This window comes from Amblyomma maculatum, chromosome 1, assembly GCF_055883805.1.
Source record: "Amblyomma maculatum isolate TAMU_Amacu chromosome 1, ASM5588380v1, whole genome shotgun sequence".
Classification (NCBI taxonomy): Eukaryota; Metazoa; Arthropoda; class Arachnida; order Ixodida; family Ixodidae; genus Amblyomma; species Amblyomma maculatum.
In genome coordinates this window covers 189,228,601-189,255,777 of record NC_139344.1, presented here as the reverse complement: position 1 = coordinate 189,255,777, position 27,177 = coordinate 189,228,601, and the positions used below count along the sequence as shown (strand labels likewise).

The 27,177-nt window shown below is 41.8% G+C and overlaps 1 protein-coding gene across 5 annotated transcripts in view; it reads left to right on the top strand.

The window, feature by feature from the left end:
- Positions 1–26,951, top strand: part of LOC146205198 (F-actin-uncapping protein LRRC16A-like) — a 137,177-nt gene extending 110,226 nt beyond the window's left edge. For 2 of the 5 annotated variants that reach the window (XM_084589901.1, XM_084589898.1), the window contains 8 exons: positions 4,000–4,069; positions 5,295–5,354; positions 9,739–9,952; positions 10,171–10,460; positions 11,123–11,268; positions 16,071–16,368; positions 18,083–18,163; positions 23,187–26,951. In XM_084589901.1, coding sequence (XP_084446027.1) covers positions 4,000–4,069; positions 5,295–5,354; positions 9,739–9,952; positions 10,171–10,460; positions 11,123–11,268; positions 16,071–16,368; positions 18,083–18,163; positions 23,187–23,416 — 1,389 coding nt within the window. In that variant the 3' untranslated portion in view covers positions 23,417–26,951. The remainder of the gene's footprint in view (positions 1–3,999; positions 4,070–5,294; positions 5,355–9,738; positions 9,953–10,170; positions 10,461–11,122; positions 11,269–16,070; positions 16,369–18,082; positions 18,164–23,186) is intronic. The other 3 variants (XM_084589900.1, XM_084589903.1, XM_084589902.1) reach the window with 3 other exon arrangements.
- Positions 26,952–27,177: the final 226 nt, after the last annotated feature.

The following is a 27,177-nucleotide window of genomic DNA, read 5'->3' as shown; positions in this document are numbered from 1 at the left end:
TTTTGAAGAAATTGACAAAAGGCAATCGAAATATACACATTTACTACTGTCTTGGAAGCTGCACTTTGTCGCTTTTGAGTGGAACTGGCTGTCTGAGCTGCTTTATATGTTTCTCTTCTAAAAAAGAAGATGCGTGCGGTGTTCAAATTTATGTAATTCATGAAGTAGCTGAGTTTAACATGTTTTTGATTGCATCACCTATTAATAACTTGCTAACTTTCTTAAAAACTATAGCCACTCTCTGCATTGCACTTTTCTGCCGTTACTCTGGGTCTTGAAGGTGTCTTTTTTTATACTTAGACATGTGCCATCTGCATTATTGAATTCTAATAACCTTTATTTACTTTTTTTTTAAACATATGCATATGTGTATTAACTGAAAAGTTCAGTGAACACTTCTAAACAATTAGTAATGGTCAAAAAGTTCTGACCTAATTTGAAGGCATGGGATGAAAATTTGTGGCTACTTCTTACTTTATAATGATAAGCACTGAATGTTTTGAACTGTAAATAAGTCGGATTTGCTGGCTTTGTTATCACTAGAAAAATTTAGTACAGCGTGATACGCGATTCATCACCGTGATCCTTTATCGTGCGCGACCAGTGCGCACACACTGAATGGCCCCAACACGGCAGATGTGTGTGCTGACTGCCAGTATGCGGCGCCATCTGTTGGCATCAAGGGGACCTGGGCATGCACAATGGAAAGCGCGGTGACTGATCACTTTAACGGATCGCGGTACACTAAAACTCTATCGTATAGGCTGTTTCAGCAATATTTAAAAATAGCCTTTTTGAGTTGGCACTTTTTTCGCCATAAGTTGTCAGCTGTGTAGTGCATCAGAATACAATTGACATGCGTGTGCTAGCAGAAGCTGGCTAACTAATATTGAATAGTAAACTTTTACCTATTACTGTTTGGCTCATTATCCACAGAGAGCACTGCAAGTATAGTATACTCCTGCTAAGACGAATTCGGATGACATATTTGGAGGTTCACATGAGGTGAAAGGTGTGAGACCATTGATTGATTCCCCATAGACATTCTGCTCGATACGAACTATTTTGTATGTTCTTCTATTAAGGTCAACTTTTGCAGTGATTGCCATACGCAGCAGCACTCAATGGGGTTCTGCGCCGCACTGTCAAGAAAAAAAAAAATGTACATGGTTCTGTACAAGCGAGTGCAACCTTACAAGATGGCTTCAGTGCACCATTGTAGAGAACTGCGGGGGTGCTGTCTTGCGTAAGCACACTTTTTGAAGGGGAAAGGGAGGCCACCATTGTGCCTGCGCTGGCAGAGACCTGACATGGTCACATCTTGACATCATATGTGCATGATATGCTGTGACTAAAAGGTGCGTACGTGCAAAGTGTACCTGTTTGTTGACTTAAGGCATTGCTTTTCAACACAATATAACAGATCCAGATACCGGCATCATGTACAATTCCTACAACTTACTGTAAGTCGCATGGTGTGCCTGCTGGTGACGTTAGTAACATCTATGCTATTAGAAGACACGAGATACAAAAGAGGTGCATGGTTTCCTGGCTGGGTATCTTAAAATGCTTGGAGCAGTGTGATGGAAAGAAAAAGTTAGAAAAAGAAAAACAGCAGTACCAGGCACTGCAAGATATGGTGAAAAAGAAGGGATGGCAAAAGAAGAAAATTAGGCCCATGCCATTTTCATGTACAACAGTATGAGCTGGTTTTGTGCTCTGCCTTCAGCTCACTTCATGCATTGTGCAATAAATCGATGTCAGTGCATGGTAAGGAACCCCAGGTGGTCCAAATTTCCGGAGTCCTCCACTACGGCGTCTCTCATAGCCTGAGTCGCTTTGGGACATTAAACCCCACAAACCAAACCAAACCATTATGCAATAAATGCTCTATTTGCGATCATTCTCTCTCACGTAATGCACCTAGCATGCTCACATATTTTTAAACGTGATAGCATTAAAGGCCCTGTTTTGAATAAAATCTGGCAGCAGCATTGTCAGCATCACTATCGAGGGCAAAAAATCGCTGGCAAGTCTCTGGCAGGTGGTTGTTGGTAGCTGCCATGGCCATGCACTGACTAGTCATGGGATTGTGTGATGTCAAAGGAACTTATGACATGACTCAGTTGGCTGGTGCTGCCACCTCTGAGATAGGAAGGTGAGATCAGAATGCAAGAAGTTTTTAAATCCCGGGTTAGACGCACGCTCTAGGCCATACAGGGATGTTTGTTCGGCTTGGTTAAAAGCGGGGCATTATATCTATGTCAGGTAATCTTTTATATGATGTGGTAGCCAGCAAACGGTAGCCAATAACACTGTCGTGTCCTTAAAGGCAGGGCTTAAGTGTCCCACCATTTCTTTTGTTGTTGTTAGGGGCACTTCTGTTAAGAACAAATAAATTTTCTGGTCCCTTCAGTTTGATCTTACAGGGGAGCCTACTGTAATATTTATATCATCAGCACTTCCGAAATTCTAAAAGGTGATACGTATATTACTTGCTGTGGGCCACACACCTCTAAGATAATAAGGAGCCTGACAATAATAGATAGAAGTTTATTTTTCAGTACTAGTTAACTAGCCTGATAGTACATCTCAGGTGTATTCTGATGCACTGCACTGCTGACAGTGATGTGCCAGAAAAGCATTTCCTAAATAAAAAGCCCATTTTTTTAAAATTGCTGACAGTCTTGGATGAAACATCCTATTTACAAGTTGTGTCATGTAAAAACTGTGATACTATTGTACTGTTATCATAAGACCTGTTTGTGGCATTTTACTTGTGCTTATTTGTAGCACTTGCGTAATGCTCTCAACTGTTATTTGTCGACTTCCTTTTACTTCACACTGCAGCAGTTGGCTTGGTTGAACCTTGTAAGTATGAAAAAAAATATGCTGTTCGTGACTGCCTCAAAATTCAACCTCAACTGATTGTTAGCAGCTGTTTATCAACAATGTTTCACTTTTTGCCTAAAGGCTAGGGTATTATGCTTCTGCAAGCTTTTAATTTTAGTCCTTTTAATAATTGGTGCTTAGCTGGTAATTTCTTTTGCCCAGTCTAATCAAGGAGTACATTTGTGACAGTGTTTATATAAGAAGAGGAAAAAAAATTCTTTAAAGGTGTTGAATTTGCAAAGATGAAAAGAAGCAGTGTAGTAGAATGCAGTTTATTGGTTACTGTATTGCAAAAGTGAAACATATGTTTTATGTCTTCACAATGCCTTACCAACTAGCCTCTCATCACACACTTCTCAAATATGTTTGTAGAAAGTTATGATGCAGAAATATTTAACTTAAGAGTCATGAATGCTTCCATTTTAAATGTAAGAACAGGAAGGGAAGAATAGAAAAACTCTAAGTGGCAGATACCAAATGTGAAATAGCTTGTGTTGAGGGCAGATCCCAACATTTGTACATGACGAAGAGGTGTACCATGAGATTTGGTGTAATAACTGTGGAATAATGAGGTTTGAGATGAAAGGATAGGAAAACTGTTATGGAGAATTAGGTCTGCAAAATAGTTGAAGGAGCACTGCTAGGCTCTTCTATGAAACAAGGGCCCTTCATTAGAGTTGCCCAAAGACCCATAGGCAAGGCAGCATGAGCATAAATATGTGGCATCCAAACTGATGTGGAGGAAGTAGAAAGGCCTAAAGCATGAAGGAAGCTTGTGTCTAAGAGGAATCTGGCACAAGCATAAGTCAGAATTCTGCTGAGACCAAAATTGTGATAATGCTAGTGAATTGTGTAGACTAGTTTGAGGTAGCAAAGGATTTCTTTACTGATTTGAGCAACAGCCACACCAGAAATCAGCCACGGAGAGATGTTTTGGTAGCAACTGAAGTAAGGCAGGGGTTTCAAGACATATAACCATTTTTGTTACAGTATCTTCTTCGTAGGCTTCAGTGCAGTGTGGGTTGCTATTGCTTGTTTACTTATCGAGCTTTTCTTTGAAATTCCTAGAATGTAGGCCAAAAATTCATTTTCTGCTTTGTCTTGCAGGCAACACCGAAGCTTCCAATCAAGCGGAAAAGCATTAACTGCAGAAAATTGAGGCCACAGTCTGTTGTGGGTGAGTGACGTTTCTCATTGTGAAGCCTTGGCTCCTGTTGGCAGGCTGTTCTGTGTGGCTGCAAGTGTGTGTGATGCGCGTGTGGTGAAAATACAGAGCTATGCTCCTGAGTGCCAGGCAGTAGCACTCAAGTGTTTTGTTTTGTTCTTTGTTTTTTATTTCGCTGTGCTTCAACCCATGTGGCTCTGTTTTGGTTCGTTGCTTTTTGTCTTTAGCCATTGGTTATGGTGAGCACTGTCCAGCCAACATGAGAGGTCACAGAAAGCAATACAGTGCACAAGCGGGGACAAAGCAAGAAGCAACACACACAGACAAACGTCTGCTAATTTAGCATTGTGTGTGTTGCTACTTTTTACTTCATCTTACCTTGTTCGCTGTATTTCCTCCTGTAATGGATCCTTGCCGCCTAGCCCAGCTCACCATTCTTGGCAATACAGCTGCGCATCTATCACCAGGCTCTTGAGGTCAGTATGAAGAACACGAATCACAAGAATGCACGGTCTGCATTGTGCAAAATGTTCATGCAGAACACATGCGCGCACACTTATACACCACGCAGCTTTACTTTCATGTGTCATACTACTCATGCAGAAATAGTTTTCCGTACATCGTGAAATGGTGAAGCACCTTCTGTCATGTGTGAAGTCAAGGGCTCCTGTGCAAACAAATGATCAACTGTATTGGGGTGCCACCTAACATCTCAGCTTAGGGTGTAATGTATGAACTTTGTGATCTAGTAGTGTGCACAACGCTTGATTATTTTGCCCTGATGCATCGGGCATGGGTCAGCATTGTTCTGGTATGTCATGGTGACAGCGTTTGAGCTGTTCTAAATGATATCATTGTCTCCTGCCCCAGTGGTGTTGCAGACCACGTAATGATGCAGTGCAACCAAGCCATGCTTGATGTATGGCCGCTCCCTAAGTAATCTAAGCCGTCGTTCACCATGCAGGTATTGTAGGTACAGTGTAGAACAGAAAATGCACTGCCATGTCGTGCGCATTGCATTGGTCTTGACACCAGGTGTTTTGGCACTTGCTGCAGCACTGATGCATTTCAGCATGCATTTGCAGATACTTCTTATTCTGACTGCTGATGTTATCTATGGCAGCATGCTCATATTATCATGAGGCATTTATTGGTGGCAGTTAACCTACGTCCTCCTTTTTCTGTGCTGTACTGCTTCTTGTGGTGTGGATTGATTTTCATCAACTCTGCTTCGCAGATAGTGTGGAAGGAATTGCAGCTGATGACATTCCTGACCTTCTACCAAAAGGATCAGAAAGTAAGTTGCAATGAGAAAAGGAGCAAAATATATGTTTAAGCAACTTTTATATAGGCCCCTTCTGTTTTGGATTAAACCAGGTTTCGCGTGACTTCTCCACCCCGAACAGATTGAAACCATTTTTTTTTTTGCTCAAAACTGCATCATCTAGAGTACATAGTTTTCCAGTGCACAAACCCGGAGGCAACGGCATGAAAATAATTGAATATGTTGTGCTCTTCCACAGGGCACGTTTTCAGTTAACATGGAATTTTAAGAATTTTCTAATTTTTATATTTCATGACACAGCTAAATTTTTAAAAATGCGTTTTGAAAGTGGGAGACCGAGACAAGTAGTGACCAGATATCTCATTGTCATCACAGGGCAACATTATTTTTATTTCTTTTCAATTGCCCACACAAACTTCAGTATCAAATGTTACCAACACTAATTACGTCCTGCTGCAGGACTTTTAAGAGTTTGTAAGGGTTTGTGTGACATTGAAAGTTCTCTCAATGCAGAAAAGCAGACGATACTTGCATGGATGCAAAAGTGCTGCATAGGAAATTGTGATATACGAAACAAAATCATTGTCAAAACTGAGAAACAGAAAACATCTAATGTGCCTAAGTTCTTTAGTGCAATCAGCCATTTCAACATGCTGAATGTGGTGGGCAAAACATGTAGCATTTTTGTCCCACACAAAGGGAAGTGCGTATTATAGTCTTTCACTCCAAGAAAAAATGACACTGAAAGCCCCGAATAATGGAACTCCTTCTGAATAGGTCTATTTGAACCCATTTTGAAAGGTTATGAAATGTGTCCTAATTTTCATCTCCAGAATTTTTGGGGAAAAAAAATGAAAGATGAAAGTGAAGGGCCCTAAATATATATGGCAGGCTGAGGCTGCACTTTTAATAACTTTCATTTCTGTCAATATGCTTGATACAAATTTTATTTAGCTCTGCGTGACTGAAACGCAAGTGATGCTTAATAAATAATAAGCGGAGCTATAGCACTCTTTCCACTTTGTTTTCTACAGCAGCTGCAGCGTATCACCCCACGTTGGTTTCAAGGCTATTTGCCATGTGCTCGCATGTTCCTGTGCCATGTGCTCACAATAGGAAATGCCAAGGCACAGTTGACCACTTGTGGACACCCATAGTGAACTCATGTTTAGGGAAAAAAAATGGCCACTAGTGCTGCCATAATAGAAGACGCGAGTTTCCACATAAATAAGTAAATGATAGCAAAAAAACCGCATCATAATCAACTTTATTTTTTGCAAGCCCCTGATTCCTTGAAAAATGCATACAGCTCACAAAAATTTGGCTTCACAAATAATTTGCGTAAAGTTTCATTACTTAAACAAATAAAACTCTCTCCAACTCCTGTCTCCTTTGTGAAGTGTATAGAAGAAAGCAAGAGTACAAAAATCATTAGGTCTTTTTGCAACTTCGAGTCTGATTCTGTGTTGTTCCCGATGCATTTTTAAAGAAGGGAGTAATTACTTTGAAAAATGTCTCTAGGAGACATTTTTTTAGAAGAGGTTATTTTCTGTCTACTGATGACTTCCTTTTATACTCAGTCTTGTGCGGCACGATGTAGCTGTGTTTCTGTGTACAGTGTTCAAAAGCTTACTCACCTCCCAGGTAACAGCTGAGTATCAATGGTGAAGCCACTCTTGCTTTGCAAAATTTCGAGCTCATGAATAATAAGTTGTCATTTATAATAAAGTTATCTTTATTTATTTATTTATCTATTTATTTATTCTTTATTTTTTTGTACCTCACAGGCCCAGAACAGCATCGGGTGAGGTGGGTGTGTGTAAAAAGGAATATGCAGAAATAATAAACTACTATAACGGTACAACTGACACACTAGAAGACAAATACATGAAAGGGACACAAGGTTATCCTAAACCAGGGTAAAAATGAAACTGAACTCAAAAATAGAAAATACAATGAAAGAGAGAAACGTTAATATGCGAAAAAGAGCTAACCAGGTGCAACTGAAACAATGTTATATCAGAAAACAATATTAGAAGCAATTGAATATGTGGTACAACATTTGGAGCATTACTAAGGTGATAAGTGCTTAGGTAGGTGCTGTTTGAACTTTTTAGGATGAGGTAAAGAAGGTATGCTGTCAGGGAGATCATTGAAGAGCCTAATTGCTGTAGATAAAACAGATGAATTAAATTCTGATTATGTAAACACAGTGAAGAGTGGGTGTTATAGTGTGTTTTTGCAAGGACCGCTTTCACCCAGCACAAATTTTGCCAGTATAATCTAGGAGTTACGTGTTTCATGCCATGAGGTGTGGTAAAGGTAATAGATGGCACAAAATTTGCTAGGGACCACCGAAAGAACCTCTGTATCAGCATCTTGTTTAGTACAGCTTTGTGTAGTGCTGAGGGGTTGCAGCATATAGCCTTGTTCTCACACCTATAATTAATGCTGCCTTGCTCTAGCACTCAGCTAAAGTGAAGATTGATTTTGAGGAAATGAAAGGCACAGTAACTGTCTCTTTTCCAGGTTGAAACTTTAGTCGCTTGAGGAAAGGAGCAGGAAAACAAAAACAGAGGGAATAATTAAGGTGCTGTAGTAGAGGGCTGTGGAATAATTTTTATGACCTGGGGATTTTTAACTGGCGCTGATATCACACAGCATATGGGCGCCTTTTGTGTTTCACCTCCATCCAAACACTGCTGCCGCGGATGGATTCAAACTCTGATACTCCAGCTCATTAGCTGAGTGCCCTAACCGATTAGCCACTGTCATAGCGAAATTTGTAGACACCCACAAACTACTATGAATGACATTTGGAGCTTTTTCTAAGAATTTTCTCTTAACAGGAGCAGCTTAAAGGGCTGCATCAGTTTAAGAAACTTAGAACGAAAGTGGCATGTGCCAATTGTGAAAGTGTGCTTCAATCACCATGTTAGTATATAGCAAGCACTCTCGTGGACTACTTACCTAAATCAATACTAAAATGTGTCTGCAAATTAAGGGTTTGAATCAGTCGACTGGTTTTCTTCCACTGTGAAGGAACTTTGAGTATCACTCTGCTGATTCTTGTCGAAATTACTTACTGCAGAGTTTGTGGTGCAGTAAAGTTGATACGCAAGGCACCTTCCAAGAAAGTGGGTAGTGGGTGCACCACAGCCTGTGCGTTGTCTTCAGGAACTGCCGAGGAAATATGATAAAAATGGAATCAGCGTATCAGTTTCATTGTAGCTGAAGTTGCTGTCCTCTCATCCATTGCTCTGGACGTCTTTGCCTGGCATCCTGCTTGCATTGCTGGTGAAGGTGCTTTTTTTTTGTGTGTGTGTGTGGCAGCCTTGTCATGTTTTGTCTTTAAATGTGCCTCTGATAACCAATTTAGGAGTCATTCTGCCAGCAAATCAATATCTGAACATACTATTACTTACACTTACAGAACAAAGATAATTCAGCAGTGTTTTTGCCTTGTAACGCTTGTCATGTCATACTTTTCTTACTTGTTTGTAATGGTGAAGTGTTGTTCAACTTTTTGTACTAAGCACAAAAAGCAAACAAGTACTATTTGGGAGGATACTTCTACATGGTGCGGCTATAACAAAAAAATGTGGCACAATAACATGTTGCTGCGAGTACTTTCACATGTAACATACACCCGGAAACATGCAGAGTTGCGCATGTTTGCCAGTTTTTTTCTTTTGCTGCCGGCACCCATGTGAATACACCTGACACAATACCATGAATCTCCCCATTGGTTTGAAGGAAAGCAATTGCACCACGGCTGCGATTGAGTTTCATGAGAATGAAAAGCCCATTAAAACTCATCCATGGCTATGCCAGCACTCTCCCCAGTTGCGTAAATATGGAAATTGTTGCATGGGAAACTGGCATGTGCATTTGTGTACGCATGTACAGAACATCAGCTGTGAGAAATTTACTGTAGTTGTTGCATTATCTAAAAATCAACTGCAGCTTCAGTGATCTCACTTAACACTTACTGCTGCCTGCCATGCACATGAAAATCCACATTGCACTACTTTTTTCAGTAATGCTTAGAGCATAGTATTCGCCACGCCCTCAGTGGCTTTGAAGAGCTATATATGTGCTATGTGGTTTTCAGAGGTGGAGACATTTTTGTCATTCACTATTTTAAAATGCGTCTAAAGTAGGATTTTCTTTTCCTTTCCCAGGTCAGGCACCAATTTATATCAGTGTTTGTAAACAAGTGACGTGTTTAATGTAATGATTGCTCTTTTCTACTGGCAGGGGCAGTGAAGCTCTGATTTACAAAAGTGGGTCTTTATGTGTTGCTTACACATTCTTCTTTAGGTTTCCTTATACAAGCCATGTGTGTTGAGCTTATAGGCAGCCCTGTGAGCATAAATGTGTTCTGGCTGTGCAGCAGATAGCCTGCCAAACTTGTCTCCAACATCTGAGAAACTGGAGCACCTGGGCAAGGCAAGGCCCAAGCGGCCAAAGACACATGCACCAACGCGACCGTGCCTGCAGGCCCCGGAATGCCGGGAACCACCCCTTGCTGAAGGTCTCGACTGCTTCTTCAAGCGGCATCCATCTACCTCAACACCTACGCTTTCTCCAGACTCTGAAGATGCTGGGTAGGGAAACTGAAACTAGCTATTCATACGTCAGTGTCTTAGACATTTGTGCTTATTAAGCTTGTTTCTAAAGCTGCCCATAACGTGCTGTTTCACTGTGTTATGTTGACCATTGCTATCGGTTTTGGTACATTTTGTAGCCTTTTGAGTGCATGCATGTTCACATTGGTTGTGGTCTCTTCTTGTTTGTCCAGAACCTTTGTGTTTGTTATGCTCAGGTTGAAGAGTGACAGCAGCACGTCTGCCAGCAGTTCCATCCTTATTACTGAATCGAAGCCCCTGGAAAAGTCCCCTCCAGACACCAAGGACACTGAAAAGCGCAGCTTCATGAAGGGCATCAGCAGCTTGTTCAGCCGAACGTCATCGTCATCATCAGAATCTGTGGTCGTTCAGAAATCAAAACAGGAATCAAAAGACACAGCCAGTAGCATCATGTCTTCTTCCATGTCTGCTTACACATCTGTGAAATCAAGGCATGACATAGATGTCCATGAGAAGGAAAATGGAGGTTAGTTTATCCTAAAAGCTATTAACAAAAGCGTGGGCTCTGATTACGTTTGCATAAATTTGATTTGTTTTTCTTCTTTGTGCTGTCACTATATTGGTTGCAATAATTATCTTTTGGTTTGGTCTGTTTTGGGAGAAAATAGTGTTCCAGAGTGACCCAGGCAAGGAGGGCTGCTGTAGTGAGGGTTTACTATAATTCATATTACCTGTGGCTCTTTAATGTGCACTGGCATCACACAGCACATGGGTGCCTTGTGTTTCACCTCCATTGAAATACAGCCATGACAGCCAGGATTAAACCCTGATTGGCTCAGTAGTCAAGCACTTTAACCACTGACAAGAGAGCGAGAACTGGGCCTAGTTGGTTATACATGCTGCTTATTGATGTGTTAAACTGCACGAAATAGTATGAACTGGACAGTGACAGGACAAAGCGCTAAGCACTGAGCCACTGCGGCAGGACTAATTGTCTTTTGTCTGAAAGCGAGACGTTTTTGTGTCCATTCTTTCTTAGTTTATCATTGCAGTCTTCTTTTCCTAGTACATCGCCTCATTGCACAGTTTTATGGGGAAAGTTTGTAGTAATCGCATGAATTAAATTGGGTCTATTATTATAAGGTTTGGTGTCTTACTTTCTTCACTTTTCTTTTTGTCTGTTTGCAGAGATGGTCACTGAAATCAGAGTGTCAGAAACAACAAGGGTTTCTGGAATGGAGAAGTTTGGTGTGGGGCCTGGGTCAGTGATACTGGCAGAAATGAAGGCATTGCAAGGGAAACGTACCTCTGGAGGTGCTTCATCAAAAGGAAATGTATGCCTCTACAGAGCTCGTTTATTTACTTGAATGTAATGACAGTTCTCTCTATTTACTCACAGATTAGTTCATGCTTTATGTAGTAGTTCAGCCTCCCAACGTTTGAGAAATTAAAAAAAAAAATGCAGTTTGGTTATGGCACTTGGTAATGCTATACAGTCGAACCAGGATATATTGAACTCGAATGGGATCGCAAAATAGTTCGATATATCGATAATTCGATATACTGAAATCGGCTTGTGACGGCACTTACGATGCAAAAAAAACGATATCGTATTTGTCGCGTAATCAACCCACTCACATAATGAACCCACCCTCCACTTTTGCACCAAGAATTTGAAAAAAAAAAAAATATGCGCTAAGGCCAGCTCGCACAAGCTTGTTGGAACCCTCTCGCTGCTCGAGCCACCCCAATGCAGCAGTTCAAAACAAGATTTCTGTGTCGCCGCGGCAGAAATCGCCAGCGTTTTCGCTTTTTCCCTTGCATGTCGATGGCGCACGTCACTCCGTTTCGGTGGTCTCATCCACAGCTCATTTCTTGGCAGCGTGCCAAGATGCTGCGCAGCGATAACGGCAGCGAAAGGTCAGGGCGCGTTTATCTTCTTATAGCTCCTGCGGTGGCAGGGAGCGAACTTGGCAGAGTGCCCGTGGTGGCTTGATTGCACAAGCCTGGTTCGATTTATCACGCCGCGCTTGGGGCGGGCGTCATGACCGTAGCAGCTGACCGCGTGTTTTCGTTAATTCATACATGCAAGAATAAACGACTCCCGCAAAAAAAAAAAAAAAAAAAAAAAAAAGAAACTGCCGCTTTTTAACGTCCGAACAGCACAACGATAAGAAAGGATGACTCGCAAAAAAGAATAATAAATAAATAAAAACAGAGAGCTGCTGCTTTTTAACGTCCGCAGGCACCATAGCTATGCCATAACCACGTCAGCCGCCGCACGCAGAGGGTTCGCAGCACGCTTGAGAAAGCGTCCGACGCCTGTCTGAAAACGGGCTGAGCTGGCTTGGTGCATGCGTAGCTAGCGAGTGCTGAAAGAGAGAGATAGCTCGGCAAAAGAATGGGCACACCCACGCACATGGCTTGCAAACGTCATGTGTTGGCGCGCGAGAAACGATAACTGCAGATGCGCGCGCCTTTGGGGAATGGGCACGGCGCTGCCCAGACCAGCCGCCACCAAACTGTCCCCTCTCATTCCTTCCACACGTGGCTTGAAAACGTCACGCGGCAAACGGCCAAGGGTGATGCGATCGTCTTTGGGGAAGGCACACTTTCCAGTGCGTGGTGCGGAGTTTGATATATCGAACGACCGGTGAAATTAAGTTCGATATATGACGCAGCTTTCCTATACTTTTACATGGGATTTTCAAGGGGATACTCGGCGAGTTCGATATAACCAAAATTCGATATATCCGGGTTCGATATAACCGGGTTCGACTGTATTGCACCGAATCTGTTGTAGGCAATTTCTGCATTTTAGTGTTGGAGTTTTGTTGTAAATATATATTTTTTGAGCAAATTCCTATATTAAAGCTGCTTTTACAGCTAGCTCTTGTTTATGTCAACTCTGTTTCTGTTCCTGACTTGGCAGCGCAAGCACAATGTTTCTGTGTGGGTGATGTGTGTATTGTTATGTTTATTGAGTATGGTAATTAGTCCTTTGAGCTTAAAACCAACAATACTAGAACCAGCTTCAGTTTAAAAACTCTGGAGCTCCACTCGGTGCTGTAGTTGAACCAGGCCACAGCGTGCCACCTATTTTCCAGCGGCTGCAGGGGTTTCAGTGGCACGCGCGAGAATTTGAAGCAATGACTTGATGCCATGGAGTCTGGTGGCTCCGGGTGTATTATAAATTTAATATATTTATTTTGTTTTAATTTTCTTCTTCCTCATAGTTTGCCGTGTTGAGTAACAGATTCCATTCACGGGGGCAGCGTGGTATGCAAAGTTGCTACTGCACCTCATAACGGTAGCGAGAAGAATAGGAAACAAATTGCTTTATTTTGCCTGCCTACAAGTTAATTTTGAAAGCATGCGCATGTCCATGTGTAAGAGAAGTTCCTTTCGTGCTTGAAGGCCCCTCTCCGTGGTACAATGTACAGTCAGTCAGTAGCTAAAGTGCACGCTAAAAGGCCCGGTCCGCACTGCCGGGCCCATTACTTTCCAAAAATTTTGAAACAAGAAAACAAGGCAATGCACTGTGTGAAGAATTCGGCATGACAACTGGAAGAGAAAGAAAGACGTACACAGTGTGCTTGTCTGCTTTTGCCCTTGCTTCCATCAGTCTCCAAGTTGTTGCGCTAATCGGTTTACAGCGAAATGCAATACCAAATTTCCTGGCAGCATATGTTCTCCAGAACCAGAAGGCAGCGTACGTGTGCAGCTCTGTCAATGTTTGTTTTGTGCACATGTATATTTTCTGCATTTTATAAGTGTACGGCTGTCAACGGTTCCCTGGAGAGCCCGAGAATGCGAAAGGGAAGCAGCGCTCTTGTGTTTTTCGACTGTACAAATTCATGGGAGATATTTACAAAGTGCCAGTCAGTTTGCTTTGTAAATACAGCATTTTGCATTCTCTCTGATCATTCTTGCTGAGGCACCAGTGGAAAAATTTTCTGCTTTACAGAATGCATTCATTCTATTTCATTATACTGGGTTTTCAGTTTTCTTTTAAGTATACTAGCTCGCCTTCTATCTGGGTTTCTGTGAATTCTAATTCTAAAGTTAAAATGCCTCCTAGTGTGCCCCCCCCCCCCCCCCCTTCCTTGGCACGAGAGAGCGCCCCTCTACCCTTCTACTTCCGTTCTTATTGCAACCATTATGCACTCGACACATATTACAGACTTATGGCATAGCGCGATCTGCAGTCCACTGCCAGGACCTGGTTCTGTGCAGCACCACTGTGCATGCTTGATTCTTGTGTAACTTATCGTGCTTAGTTCGCTCGATTTGGAGGGCGGCAGCTGATGCCACATGCTACATGGATGGTGGCTGGCATGCTGGTTGTGTCTGGACCAGTCAGCACGTGTGTGCTTGCAGCATGCCATACCCTGAAGCATTCTTTCGAGATCTTTAACGCAGTTGCTGGCTGGAATTAAACAACTGTCTGAAGAAAGCAACTAGCTGTCTGCCTTGTTCTTAGCCAGCCCAATAATTATCACCACTAAGCTATGGCGGTCGTTTTAGTGAAACGAAGCAGCGCGGACATACGGAAGTATGTCTGGCTTACGCGAATATGTAAATGAAAAAAAATAAACTAGTGGGGCACTTGAGTCTCATTACATGCTATGAATATGTAAGCTGTAAGTACTGCTGTCACGCTTCTGTTCCGTATCTTTTTAACCAAGTAAGACGAGCATTAGCTTAGTTAACACTAAGTTTCACATGGTTTTTGCATGTTTTAGTATTTGATTTTTTTATCCTACTCGTCGAGACCTTTTGTTGTAGGCTAAAGTTCAGTTGGTAATCACAGTTAAGGAATTAATGGTTACTAAATAAGACCTGCAATTATTGTATTGTGTTTGTGCTCTGTGCAAGCTATCCAGCTATCTGTGATGATGCCATAACATAACGTTCAAATTTGATCACAGTTAACTGACTTAGCAGTAATAAATAAACACCTGCAATTAGCCCGGTGCAATCTTACTCGGCGTAAGGTACACAGCCACTGCGGACACATTTTGTACACACATTCCGTACACGGCACACAAGTACTAAGTACAGCTGCACATTAAAATTGGCCATTGATTAATATGCATGCATGCTCATTTCATTTTGAAACGCAATGTTAAGTCAATATTACTTAAACAACTCGGAGTAACCCCTAATGACTTTGCAAAATTTCATGATTGGCAGTTCCTCATACCACTATTGTTGTATTTCACTATTCCAGTCACTTCATTCATGCACTGCCAAATGTTGCAGGGCAAACGTCATTGAATTGCAAAGCTTGCTCTCGAAGCTTCTTGAACAACATATATGGAGCTTTCATGCAGTGACGCATGCTGGGTAGTCTGCCATGTTGTCATCGTCAGCAGACGAGGCGGCACCGCATTTCAGCACAGCCGGGTTTACATGGCGGCGTAAAATGCACGTAGACGATGCTGGTGCAATCGGACAGACTGATTAGGATATCTTCACAATCCCAAAATATACCTGCTCGAGTGTGAGAAGGCAAACGATCCCTCTGAGCGACGCCGACACTAATGGTTCGTACGGGCCAACAGACATGATATCGACGCCGATCCGGGCAAGTAGCAAAGAGTTGCTAGAACTAGAATTATTAATGTCTGCGATGTCGACGGGGGGCCATAAGTCCAGACCCATAGTGCCGTGATTCGTGTGTACCATGAACAGGTCTACACTGCACTGCTGTGCCTTTTCTTCATAGTGAACCCGATCTTTCGGGCACAGCATCAACGCATATGTTCCTCGGGAATCTGCTGACATCTTGCACGCACGTAGGGCAGTGCACGAATAGCCGCATGTTTTCTTGGCTGAAGCCTAGCTGCGCTGCATGTCATCTGCTGCCAATGACAACAGGGCGTATTACTCAGCATGAATCGCTTCATGCAAGCTCCCTATAGAAATACTGGTTTTAATTAAAATTGGTGCACACAGATGGTTTTTAAAAGTAGCCATCAACTGGTTCAAACTAAAGCTGGTTCTAGTAATGTTGCTTAAAACAGCTGCACTGTAATTTGGTATTACTGAGTGAGGAGAAATACTGTTTTCACCCTTCCTTAATCCCTTAACAAAATATTAAGTCTGCTGTGTGGCTACACTTCACCTATAGGTCTCCGAGGACAGAGGCCCTGGTCCCATTGAGTCACCCAAGGATACAGGCCCTTTTCCTGCTGTTCGACTAAAGCCAACAGGGCTGGCTGAATCCCTGCGCTCTCCTACTGAATATTACCCTCGAGAGAAGACCTGCACCAGCCCATCTGAGAATGTTCCCTCATCCCCGCAGTTCAGTACCCCAGGCAGTTCACCCAAGACAGTCACAGCCCTAAAAAGTGGTCGCCCACCACCACCTGTGGCGCCAAAGCCACGGCCCAAATCCATGGTTGGCCCTATGGAATCCCGTTTGTCAGGTTAGTCATTCACAGCAGCCAACTTAAATTTCCTACATGGCAGTGATAAAAAAAAAAAAATTGCTGTCAGCATTGAATTCGTGCAAAATGCTCAAGCAGTATGCAGCAGGCAATAAAAAGCAATGTTAGGCAGCAGCTAATGTTTCCACATGGTGCATTGATGTGGGGTTGAAAATGATCAAAGTGGTCAGTTCGAAAAAAGTCACCGCAGCACATATGAGCTGCAGCTTTGTCCCGCTGCGCCGTTTTCCACAAGCCGGATCGCTTCCATACACGTGCATTCGGTGACTTAAAACAAGAATTTGATGACTGGTGCCAGCTCTGCTCACAGCCAGGTGTCAACTGTATTGTGGCTAGACACGTTCCACGTAGTGCTGCGCTTCATTTTACAACCTGCAAGCGTGCTTCAGTCGAGGCTGTCAGCACTTACCATGTGCTCTTTTGCCATGTGCTGGCAGTTGCTTCTTTAAGGAAAGAGCAAGTTAAGCCAGTTAACAAGTGTAAGATGCTGCTGCTGCTTGTAAGCCGCGACATTTTGCTGCCAATTTAGGTTAATTTCAAATTCGTAATTTCTCGATGTTTAGGAGGTTCACAAACTGCACTTTCACTTTTTGAACTATTCAGAAGTAGTTTGAATACTGAGGGTACAGTGCAAATCAAATTGAATAGTGAATACTGTAGAAAACTATTCAAAGTTTTCAATATTTGCACACCCCTACCAAAAAAGCCAACCAGCCATGCAATAACTTGCAAATCTATCATTCAAAAATTCTAAGCTAGAGTTTTGCTTCATATAAAAATTGTATTCCAAAAGGGGTTGATCGTAGGCTGGTCAGTACATGTTGACGGTAAGGAAGAAACGGCGCTAAGACGGCAGGACAAGAAAGCTACACACACACTTGCACTTACTAGCAACCAATTGATATTACTGCTACAAGTGAGGCAGTAGATAAAGAAACAAGACAAGCAATACAGTAAATAAAACGTAAAAAGCACATAACCTAGTTTTGTCAAAGAAGAATGAGGAAAAAAGGCTGCAAGAAAAAAAGCGCTAGACTAGTTTGTTGATTGTGTTGGTGTTGTACATAACATTCCGACGTCATGCACCCGTTTTTACATTGATGAGATGGAACTCTGCATCGGCAATCAACTGTGTGAACATGCCAAAGATAGAGAAACTATAGGGAAACTATCTAGCCATATGTTGTGCAGATTGCGGAAATTGTCAAGTGGTTGTCAATCGGACCACTACCATTTCCCGGTATACAGAGGAGACTTTGCAGCTCATTTACAAGGCCTACAGTATACAAAAACCAAGTAACATGTGCATCAGCTGTCCATTGATACCACTTTCTTCATACGAGAATGTGTGTATCCTAGCCATTGATATTGAATAATTTCAACCTGGTTGTGTGGTTGTGCTTTTAACATTTTTTTTTTTGTTGTTTTGAATGCTTGTCTTGTTTCTTTATGTGCTACCTGACTTGTAGCAATAAAATCATTTGGTTACTATAGTCAGCGCTAGTGTCTGTCTCACTCTCTTACCCCATCATTCTAGCATTGTTTCATCCTTATCATCAAAAGCCTTTTGTAAAACAAATGCCATACATTGTAGCAAATGTAGTGTGAGACCTTAAAAATTAAAATCCTTTTAGTGATCTCTTTTGTGTATACATAACACTTGACCTGTCTTTTCTGGTATGGTGCCTTGAAGGGGAATTTTCAGGTGATGAAGGCCTGAGGACAAGAGCTAGGACGCCAGATGAAGCAGACTCTTTGGACAACAGCAATAAATGTAAGTTTGAACTTTGTACAGTAAAAGTGTGTTCACCTAGTTGAAGCATCCCTCCAACTCTGTGTTTGGCGCATGATAGCCCCTCAGCTGCTTAGGTGGTTTAAAACCAAATATACCAACTACAGTGGAATCTCCTTGATAGCATTCTCATGGGCATTAAACATTAAAACATATTACAGTTGAGTCTAAATATAACGAAGTCATACATTCCGAAAAAGCTTCGTTATATCGCAAACTTTGTTGCTTCGGCATTTTTGTTTTTCAGTAGCACAAATTGTCTCGCATTCATGAAACCTTTCTGTTCTACTCTTTTTGCCTACGTGAAGCTAACACTGGCAATTTTAGAAGCAGCATCAAGCAAGATGGGGCGGTGAGAGTAGTGCAGTTAGGCTTTTTTAACTCGAAATCTCTTCAAAATATCACCTCAGTCCAGATTTTCCGCAGAGCCGAGGAGCTCCCCGACTGGTGCTGTGCATTTGTTTACAGCCCTCGAAGTATTTTCTGAATAAATTGAGGATATCTAAATATCTTTATTGATGGCTAAAAGTATAAATGCCACCACCTAATATTTTCTTGAGTTTTGCACCTTGGGGCGACTGCCATAGTACAGTAGAAAGTCGAGCTAGTTGGTCAGACGACATGATGCACCACATAGCAGAGTAGGCGACTACACACAGGAGAGGCACACATACAAAAAACAAGGACAATGCTGCACTGACAACTGATTAATTGAACACCAACATCCTCTTCCTTGAATGATGTTGGAAGTGGTGTGTGTGCTTAGAAGTGGAGAAGGAAGGGGATGTTTGTGTTCAATTAATCAGTTGTCAGTGCAGCATTATCCTTGTTTATGTATGTGTGTATTGTGTGTGTACTGTGTGCCTCTCCTGTGTATCGTCGCCTGCTCTGCTGCGTGGTGCATCATGTTGACTGCCATAGAGTGGATACTTTCACTGAATATGAAACCAAGCAGAGCTGCGGTCTGTTAATGGTGTCAGGCAACCATGCGAGCCGTCATGTGCTCTTGTTGGCTGAAGAGAACAATATGAGCAAGCAGCTGTCACTGTAAAACAGCGCAGCTGGTTTGGTTTGTTTTGTGGATCGTGGGCTACTCTCAGAAATGTTGACCAAGGTCAGAATGTCACTTTGAACATCAAAACATTGCATACGCTGCTTGAATGTCTATATACACCTGGGACTTCGTGGAGAGCATGGAGGAAGGAAAGCATGAGAGAGGCTCTCACTATCTGAGCTGCATAACAAAATTGTAGCCGAGATCACACGCTTTCACAAGGTCTACTCAGATTCCTTGGTCAAGCTTCCTCTCATGGATCGCCTACATCGCCCATATTGACAGTTATGTTGACTGTTTTGTTGACAAAACTGGCTAGTTAGAGTTGGGAACTCGCATTTTTATGCAGTCTTTGCATTTTGCGGATGTCATGAGGTTTGGAGGCCTACAGTGAGGGCTGCTCTTTACTGTTGGGAGCTTAGGTCATTCAGCATGCTGTCGCAAGCGGTTTTAAAAGCCCGCAACAGTTGGTGGCGGCCTGGTGCAGCGCAAGATTGTCTGCTTAGTCGCAGCACTAGAGTTGTATGTGCAAACATACTGAAACGCTGCAGACTTGTGACCAACTGGTGGAGTGAAGCTTTCATGTCTGTCTATGACAGGCGTGATGCAACAAAATGTGACATAACGGCATCTCCTTAATTCTTTCTTTCGCTCATGCTGGAAATGAAAATGTTTTCTTTTTCTTACTTGTGTTGTGTTGTGTTGCCTTAGGAACAGGCTTCATGCTTTTGCAATAAGTAAAAGTTTAGGGGAGGGGGGGGGGGGGGGGGGGAGAAACCGAGGCAAGCACAGTACTTTTTTCATGTGTGATGTTTGTAGGAAATTAGTAAAATTATTTAATAGATGAAAGGTATTTAATCAGAAAGGCGAAGAAAATAAAAATTGGGGACACTTGAACTCTGCCTTTAAGGGCGTAACATGACAATGTTAGTGGCTCCCATTTTGCGGCTCCTCTTGCGGACCCTCGTTTGTGTCCATTCCCTTTGCTACTCGCTCAGTTTCTTGTGCCTCATTTATCCCGCGCGTATTCATTAGCATACAGTCATAAGATACCTCATTATGTGAAAGATTACCTGCCATAGATATAAATCCCCAATTTAACCAAGCCGTACGAACATGCTTGCATGGCCTAGGGGTAGCATGTCCAACTCGAGATCAAAGGGACCAGGAAGGCTGGAATTAAGATGGCCAGGGGAACATTGGATCAGCATCATTTGAAGAGTGCTTGGCTTCTTCACCCGCTCGTCCGGTAACGCGTTACCGGTTGGACAGCAAGGTGGTTAGTTCAAAAAGGTCGACCAGACGCGGTCGAGAATTGGCGTGCCTCCCCCTTTATGCTAAAACATCCTCTCAAATCCATTTGCCCAGGATTCTACTGACCATTCTACTAAGCAATCAGAATTCGGCTTCTTAGAGGCTTAGCTCTAATTTTAGCTTAAATTCAATGGGCCAATGGTGCACCAGTGGTAACGAGGTTGTTTATATGCGAGCATCGTGCACATTTCACAAAACCATTAAACACTTCTACAGCCCCTTGGACCAGCATGGAAGAGCACTTCTCCAAACAGTGAGTGCGTAGCTGGGACTGCAAGTTCAGTAGCAGCCGCACCCTCTTCCCTGTCTGTTTCTGGGGCATCTGTTCTACCTCGCACGGCGCGCCTCCAAACAGGAGTCAGCTACATCCTTCTTCAAAACCCTGAAAGCCTTTGCCACTGGCTAACCATTGTCACCTCAGTAGCATACACTTCTGCACACAGCACTAAAATGATGGTCGTTTTGTCACTGCGGGGTGCGCTGATGGATGCGCAAGACTAGAGAGGTGGAGGATCGAGTGGCCTGTAAGTCGTTAGCACTGTGGGCTACTAACCTAACAGCTGGATTTTGATCTCACCTTCCCACCTCAAAGGTGAATTCGAGAGTGCAACCACATGACATGGTCGAATGGACAGGCACTGCTAACTCGAGTTTCGCCCTTGTGGTGGGAAGGCAAGATCAGAATGAAGCATTCCAGGACCTTTGGAGATCTGCAAGTGGCGGCCTTCATGCAGGAACTGTTCTACTTTCTAATCAGTTATCTGCCGTCCATTGAATAATAACGCTTAATTTCCCATAAACATGAAGTACTATTTGTATGCCTAGATATATGTATCCATAAAGCAAACCACATTTGGTTTTGAACCCTAGCACATCTAGTAATTCAAACAGAAGTCTACGGTCTGCTGAGGTTTGAATTTGAGTTTACTATAATATGACGCATCTCTAATGCCAGACATAGTTTCTAAAGGAAATGGGAAATGAAACACTTTTGGCATTTCCATATTTCCATATCGAGACCTTGCAAGAAGAGGGAAGATGATTCTGCTTCTTTAAGGGTTAATAACCTGCGTTTGAATATGTACACCAATCCTGAAAACGACTGCATGTAAACGACTTAGCCTGGCGCGATACATTTTGCCGATTTTCGGTTTCGATAATTACACTCTCCTAAGCCTAATTGCTGTTGCTAAGTCTAATGGGCCTAAGCCTAGCATGAAAGCTTCTGCAACATGTTGCATAGAAGCGTTAATACGATCAGCAGACAGCCTACAGTGTTATCAATACCTTGCTTAATTAGACACTTCTACATCGTGTACAGTGCTCTTGTAATGGCTTTTTCTTCTAATTTATGCTCTCAGAGCATCCCATGAGCACCAAGTGCTCCTTTGCTTTGCTGCCAACTTTTCCACCTTGTGAGGTGAAGCAATACTCCCAGAGGTGCAGCTGAAGGCAGAGTTGAGGAGATAATTTGGAAACAACAAAAGATAAATATTGTGCCTTGAATTTCTCTGCTGTTGTGGCACATCTAAATAAAATTTTGTAACGATCACTCTTCAGGCTCTAGAATGACCTTGGCGAGTTCCTCTTGACTGGCCAAAAGGGTTTCATGTTCTCTTTGATAAAACGTTTGGTGGGTAAAAATAGTGGATTATCAGTGTTATTGATAACCTTATTGCACATATCAATTTTACCACTTTTCATGCTTGGTATATGTCATTCGGACAGGGAAGATAGCGTATATCCAGTCCCCCTACCTACCTTCTTGTGCGTCTTACTTGTGCACTAGCCACTGTGTCCAATTCCAGCAAACAACTAGCCCTGGGGGTGTATATCAGTTGAGGCAGAGCATAAATTTTGCTGGATAAATATATGGATGCAAAGGAACATTGGGCTGTGAGGCATTTCATGGTGGGAGGCTTTATATTGAGAGACTAACCACCTGGGGTTCTTTAGTGTGCCCTTAAATCTCAGTATGCTGATGTCTTTAACATTTCACCCCAGTTGAAATATGGCTCATGTAATGCCATTAAGGCTATGCGCAAAAAAGACAACACAAAAAACAGAGGCAACGACAGGACGAGCGCAAACTAACAACTAATAAACTAGTTGTTAGTTTGCGCTCGTCCTGTCATTGCCTCTATTTTTTGTGTTGTCTTTTTTGCGCATAGCCTTAATGGCATTACATGATTCAAGCCAACTAGCCCGACAACAACTCTTGTTGAAATATGGCTACCAGAGCCGAAAATGAACCCATGAAACCATGCTTAGCAGGAAAACTTATAACCACTGAAGCACTGCAATGGATGAAAATGCATTTTGCATTTTGTAATAAAAACAGATAAAAGTCGCTATTCTAGCTCATTGCAGTTTTTTTATTTAGTTGGCAGAATGGAAAATTCTTCTCTAGGTAATATTCAGCTTTGCTTCTTATTTGTGTTGATAGTCTTCTGAGGGGCATCTCAGCTGGAAGAGGTGGCGTGTCTAGCTTTCAGCCATGCCTGTATGAAAGCTTGCTTTGTGATTTAAATAAACCCCTTTTTAATTATCTTTGCTTTGTATGTTCCTTGGACTTGGATAGGGCTGTCAGGAATAATGGACCTTCTGAGAACTGGTTGGTGCATTTTTTTCTTCCAGCTTCTGAAGGAGCTTCATGGAAACGAGCAACGGTGTACAGTAAAGATTCCCCAGATGCATCCCTAGCATCGTCTTCAGCATCCACTGCTGCCAGCAGGGCTGCCTTTTTTGCGGGTTCGTCGCTGCGGGCATCAGGCATGGCTGCCTCATCTGGGGCCAAAGAGAAGGTGGAAGGAGAGCTGGAAGTCGTGCCTTCAGCTCCACCTTCTGATGACATTGTCGACGTCTGATTGATTGGGTGCTGGTGAAGTTGTGACAAGAAGAGTGTTTTTTTTTTCCCTTTGCTAATGTGCGCTTCTTGTCATATGGTCTTCAATGTGTTTCAGTGTGTCAAAAGGATGTATGTACAATATCAAACCGTGTTTGACAGTACTGGTGAGTTATTCCATGTATTTGTCTAACTATGCTGTTGCAATAATTACTAAATCAGTTATCCTTTACATGCAAAATGATTGTAACAAGATCTTTAGGGTTTTTTAGTTTGCATGTTGGAGCATCCTTTTTACAGTAGTCATGTGTTTATTAGCGAGAAAGATAAAAATGCTAGGATTTGAGCCCTTGCTTTTATAGAAATACTTAAACCTGTTCTCACATGACAGTTACCTGTGAAAAGTTGTACATAACTGGGATTTTACTTCAACACCTGATGTAGTTGTGTGTGAAAGCAATCTTTTTTGTTTGTAGAAACAGGGCAAATATGATTTTTTATATATACATATATATTTGTGTGCATGCGAGTTATGGGCCCTGGGGCCAGTGCCTCTGCTCAACACGACACAAAGTCATGAATGTAGAATACCAGTGACTCTTTATCCTTTCTCTCTTGTAGGTGGTTTTAAGTCTACATTAGCCTTGGGAAACCATGGTCAGAGGAGCTGAGCAGTTTTATGGAAATGTTTAGGAACCCCGCTCTTGCCACTGGACATGCACCTGATTTACACAAGCTGTCTAGCTTTTTGAACATTGCTGTTAAAAGCAGCAGCTTTAAGTAGTCATACAGGTGTAACTGGTATAGTTTAGTGGAGCCAGTTTTTCTGCCATATGCACCGACGTGTGGGTAACTGGACTGTATTTTTCTGATGCCTGTTTTTACAAAACCGCCAAAATTTTAGACGTTCATTTAAAGCCTGTTTGGTATGAAGCTTGATTGCAGTTGACAATAGGTGCTTAGGTAAATACACTGTACTTTTTCATATATTATAACCTTCTCTTTTTTCTTTTTTTTATTTAGCAAGATATTAAGCCACCAGGTTTTGTCCTTTCGTTTTTTCATGCAGTATGGCTGCATAAGGAATAAGCGAAGACTTTCGTGAAGACTCCATTGTTTGCATTACCCAAGGTGAACTTTGTGGCTGTATAAAAGAGGACATTCCAAACCATCAAATTCTCTTTCCAATTATATTGAAGGGAGAATGCAAAAAAGGTATTCTGTCTACTAAATACAAGCATGCGCACCACAAAAACAAACTTTCATTTGTATTTATCTGCACTTCCTTCCCAAACACCAGGTTTGTTAGATCATTTATTTTGGGCATTTCCAAGCCAGCATTCTTTTACCTTTCTATACATTGTAGCAGTGAATGTCCTCCTCCTCACTACCTTTTTTTTTTCTTTTCTCTTCAGTTTGCATGTTCACAGTTCCGTTTTCATTCTTCTTCTTCATTCTGATACAAAACTTTGTAAATAAGCTTTTGCTGCATAAAGCCTCTTGGAAGTTCTTAATTGTGAAGACACAGTGCAATAGGGCATTTACAGAGGCACCAATAAAAATGACAGCTTGTTTTTTCTTTTTGCTAATTAAGACAAATCCCTAAATTCTTGTTTATTTTGCATGAGCGCTGTACGAGATTTCCAGCATTATTTAAGCCTAGCTTAAGTAGTTGTATGTACATATGCAGTTATCTGTTGGCGTCACAACTGCACCAAATACATTCCTGCAGTATGTCCAGATGGCGCCAAGGATTTCAGAGTGTAGGCAGCATAGATGGTAGGGTCTGGCAGTGTTGTCTACTTCTGCTTGCAGGATTGTGACTATGTGTGACTGTGTGCGTGCAGCTTATATACCATGGCCACTGTTTTGTTAGCATCCATGATTTCTTTTTTGTTGTGCTTTTATGCTGCAGTTGTTACTGCTTATTACACTCTACCCTATTTTCTACTGGTTTCCAATGAAAACTTTTTGTGAAGGACTCTAGGTGTCTGCTTGTAGCGTCTTTTGCACAAGTAGTCAACAGCTTTTTTGTTTAGTATGTGTTTTGTTTGAGGCATTATTGTATAAGTACTACGCATGCTGTACTTGTACACTTAATTTTAATTTGTTGAAGTCTTCTGTCCGTGTCTAATTCTTACTACTTAAACCTGATGCTGAGCACCACCAGTGCTGATTTTGTTTTCATAGTCGCTCCCACTAACCAAAAACAAGCAACGTCATGCACGTTTTTGACGTTACTCAGCTCCATTGTACGAGGACAGTTTTTTTACAGCCTGTGCTTTTGGATCCATTTTCTTCACTGCACATTAATTTTTGCATAGCTCTAAAGTCAGGTGACAATTTTACTCATGCCACAGAAGGGTACCAAGGGTCTACATTTAATTTCTTCTAGGTTCAGCACTTCTTACTGTTTTCCTTTTTTTTTTATACTATATATTTCTGGCTACTTGATATTTCAGTACGTTATAGAGCCTGTGTTCTTTTGCCTTTGTGCTGCAATTGACTTGTTCCCTTTTAAAGCAAATACACAAAGCTTTTGCTTTGTTGTTTCTTCTAAAATGTTATTCCAACGGTTTGCTGCTATTACCTTGTACTATTGTTGGGTTGTTTATGACCTGTTGGCCACTTTTGGTTGTGGATGCTCATATAAGGTGTGCATTATGTTTGGATACAGTTTCTTAACAAGGCTGCGGATGTTTTGCCCATGGTAGTTGGCTTTAATATGTGTCATGTTAATCTTCTTCTGTGCATTACATTCCCACTCGTGTTGTGATAGCTCTTGTGATTCTCTTGGAAGTGAAACTGTTTGGAACAAAGCAATGCTTCCTTTTTTTTCATTGCCGCTATTAGTTCTTTGTGATGGAAACTTGTTGCATGTGTTGTTTTTGTGAACTTTAGGCATGGTGATAGGGCACAGTTTTTTTTTTTCTCCCATTGAAATAATGGGAAAGGGACTTTGATCAAACAAGACAGAGAAGTTTTGTATTTGTATCTATATTCACTTTGTGCTTTTTAGTATCCTATGGAAACAACACTGTTATGTAATGTACAGGTCTGTTTTTTTTTTTTTTTCCTATCAGCTTTTGCTGCAGCAGAACTTCGAGTGTGTTCTTTCTTGGCTCGTGCCTTGTTTTTCCGCTGCAAGATATTCACAGTCTTTACCCTAGTTTTCATCACATCAGTAATTAATGTATTTGGTGGAACTGCATGATGTGGCTGCATGTAGCCCTTTCCAAAATGCTCTGGAGTGCTGCTTTCCATTGTGTTGTTATTGGTGCTTATTGTGTAGACACTTCCAAACTTGGTGGGACAAAATGTCTTTCACTGTATTGCAAACCTTATGCAATTTTGCATGTCTGTCTTTTATATTTACACAGACTGTTTGTAAAATATGAACCACCTGACGGCATATTTCCAGAGGCCCTGCACCCTGTAACTCTTTGTCCTTTTTATTGATTGATGCCCATAAAGCTTTGGTTTGGTTTTTGGTTGTATGTTACAAAACCTTTTCAGCCCAAGTGTTATGTATAATAAAATAAAATAGGAAAAAATGTGCTGTGACCTTTACAATTTTAAAAATGCACTGTCGTTTGGCAATGCACTGTTAATTAGCACTGAACGAAGATCCGCATTGGTTTCTTTGGCCTTTTTTTCTCATGGCACACTACAAATGCCAAGTATCAAGGTGCTACTGAATTTCTTATGCAATTTTTTCTTCAATAGCTTGTTTTAAATATTTGGTTACAAGCTTGGAGTAGTGCTGAGTCATAAAACCTTTGC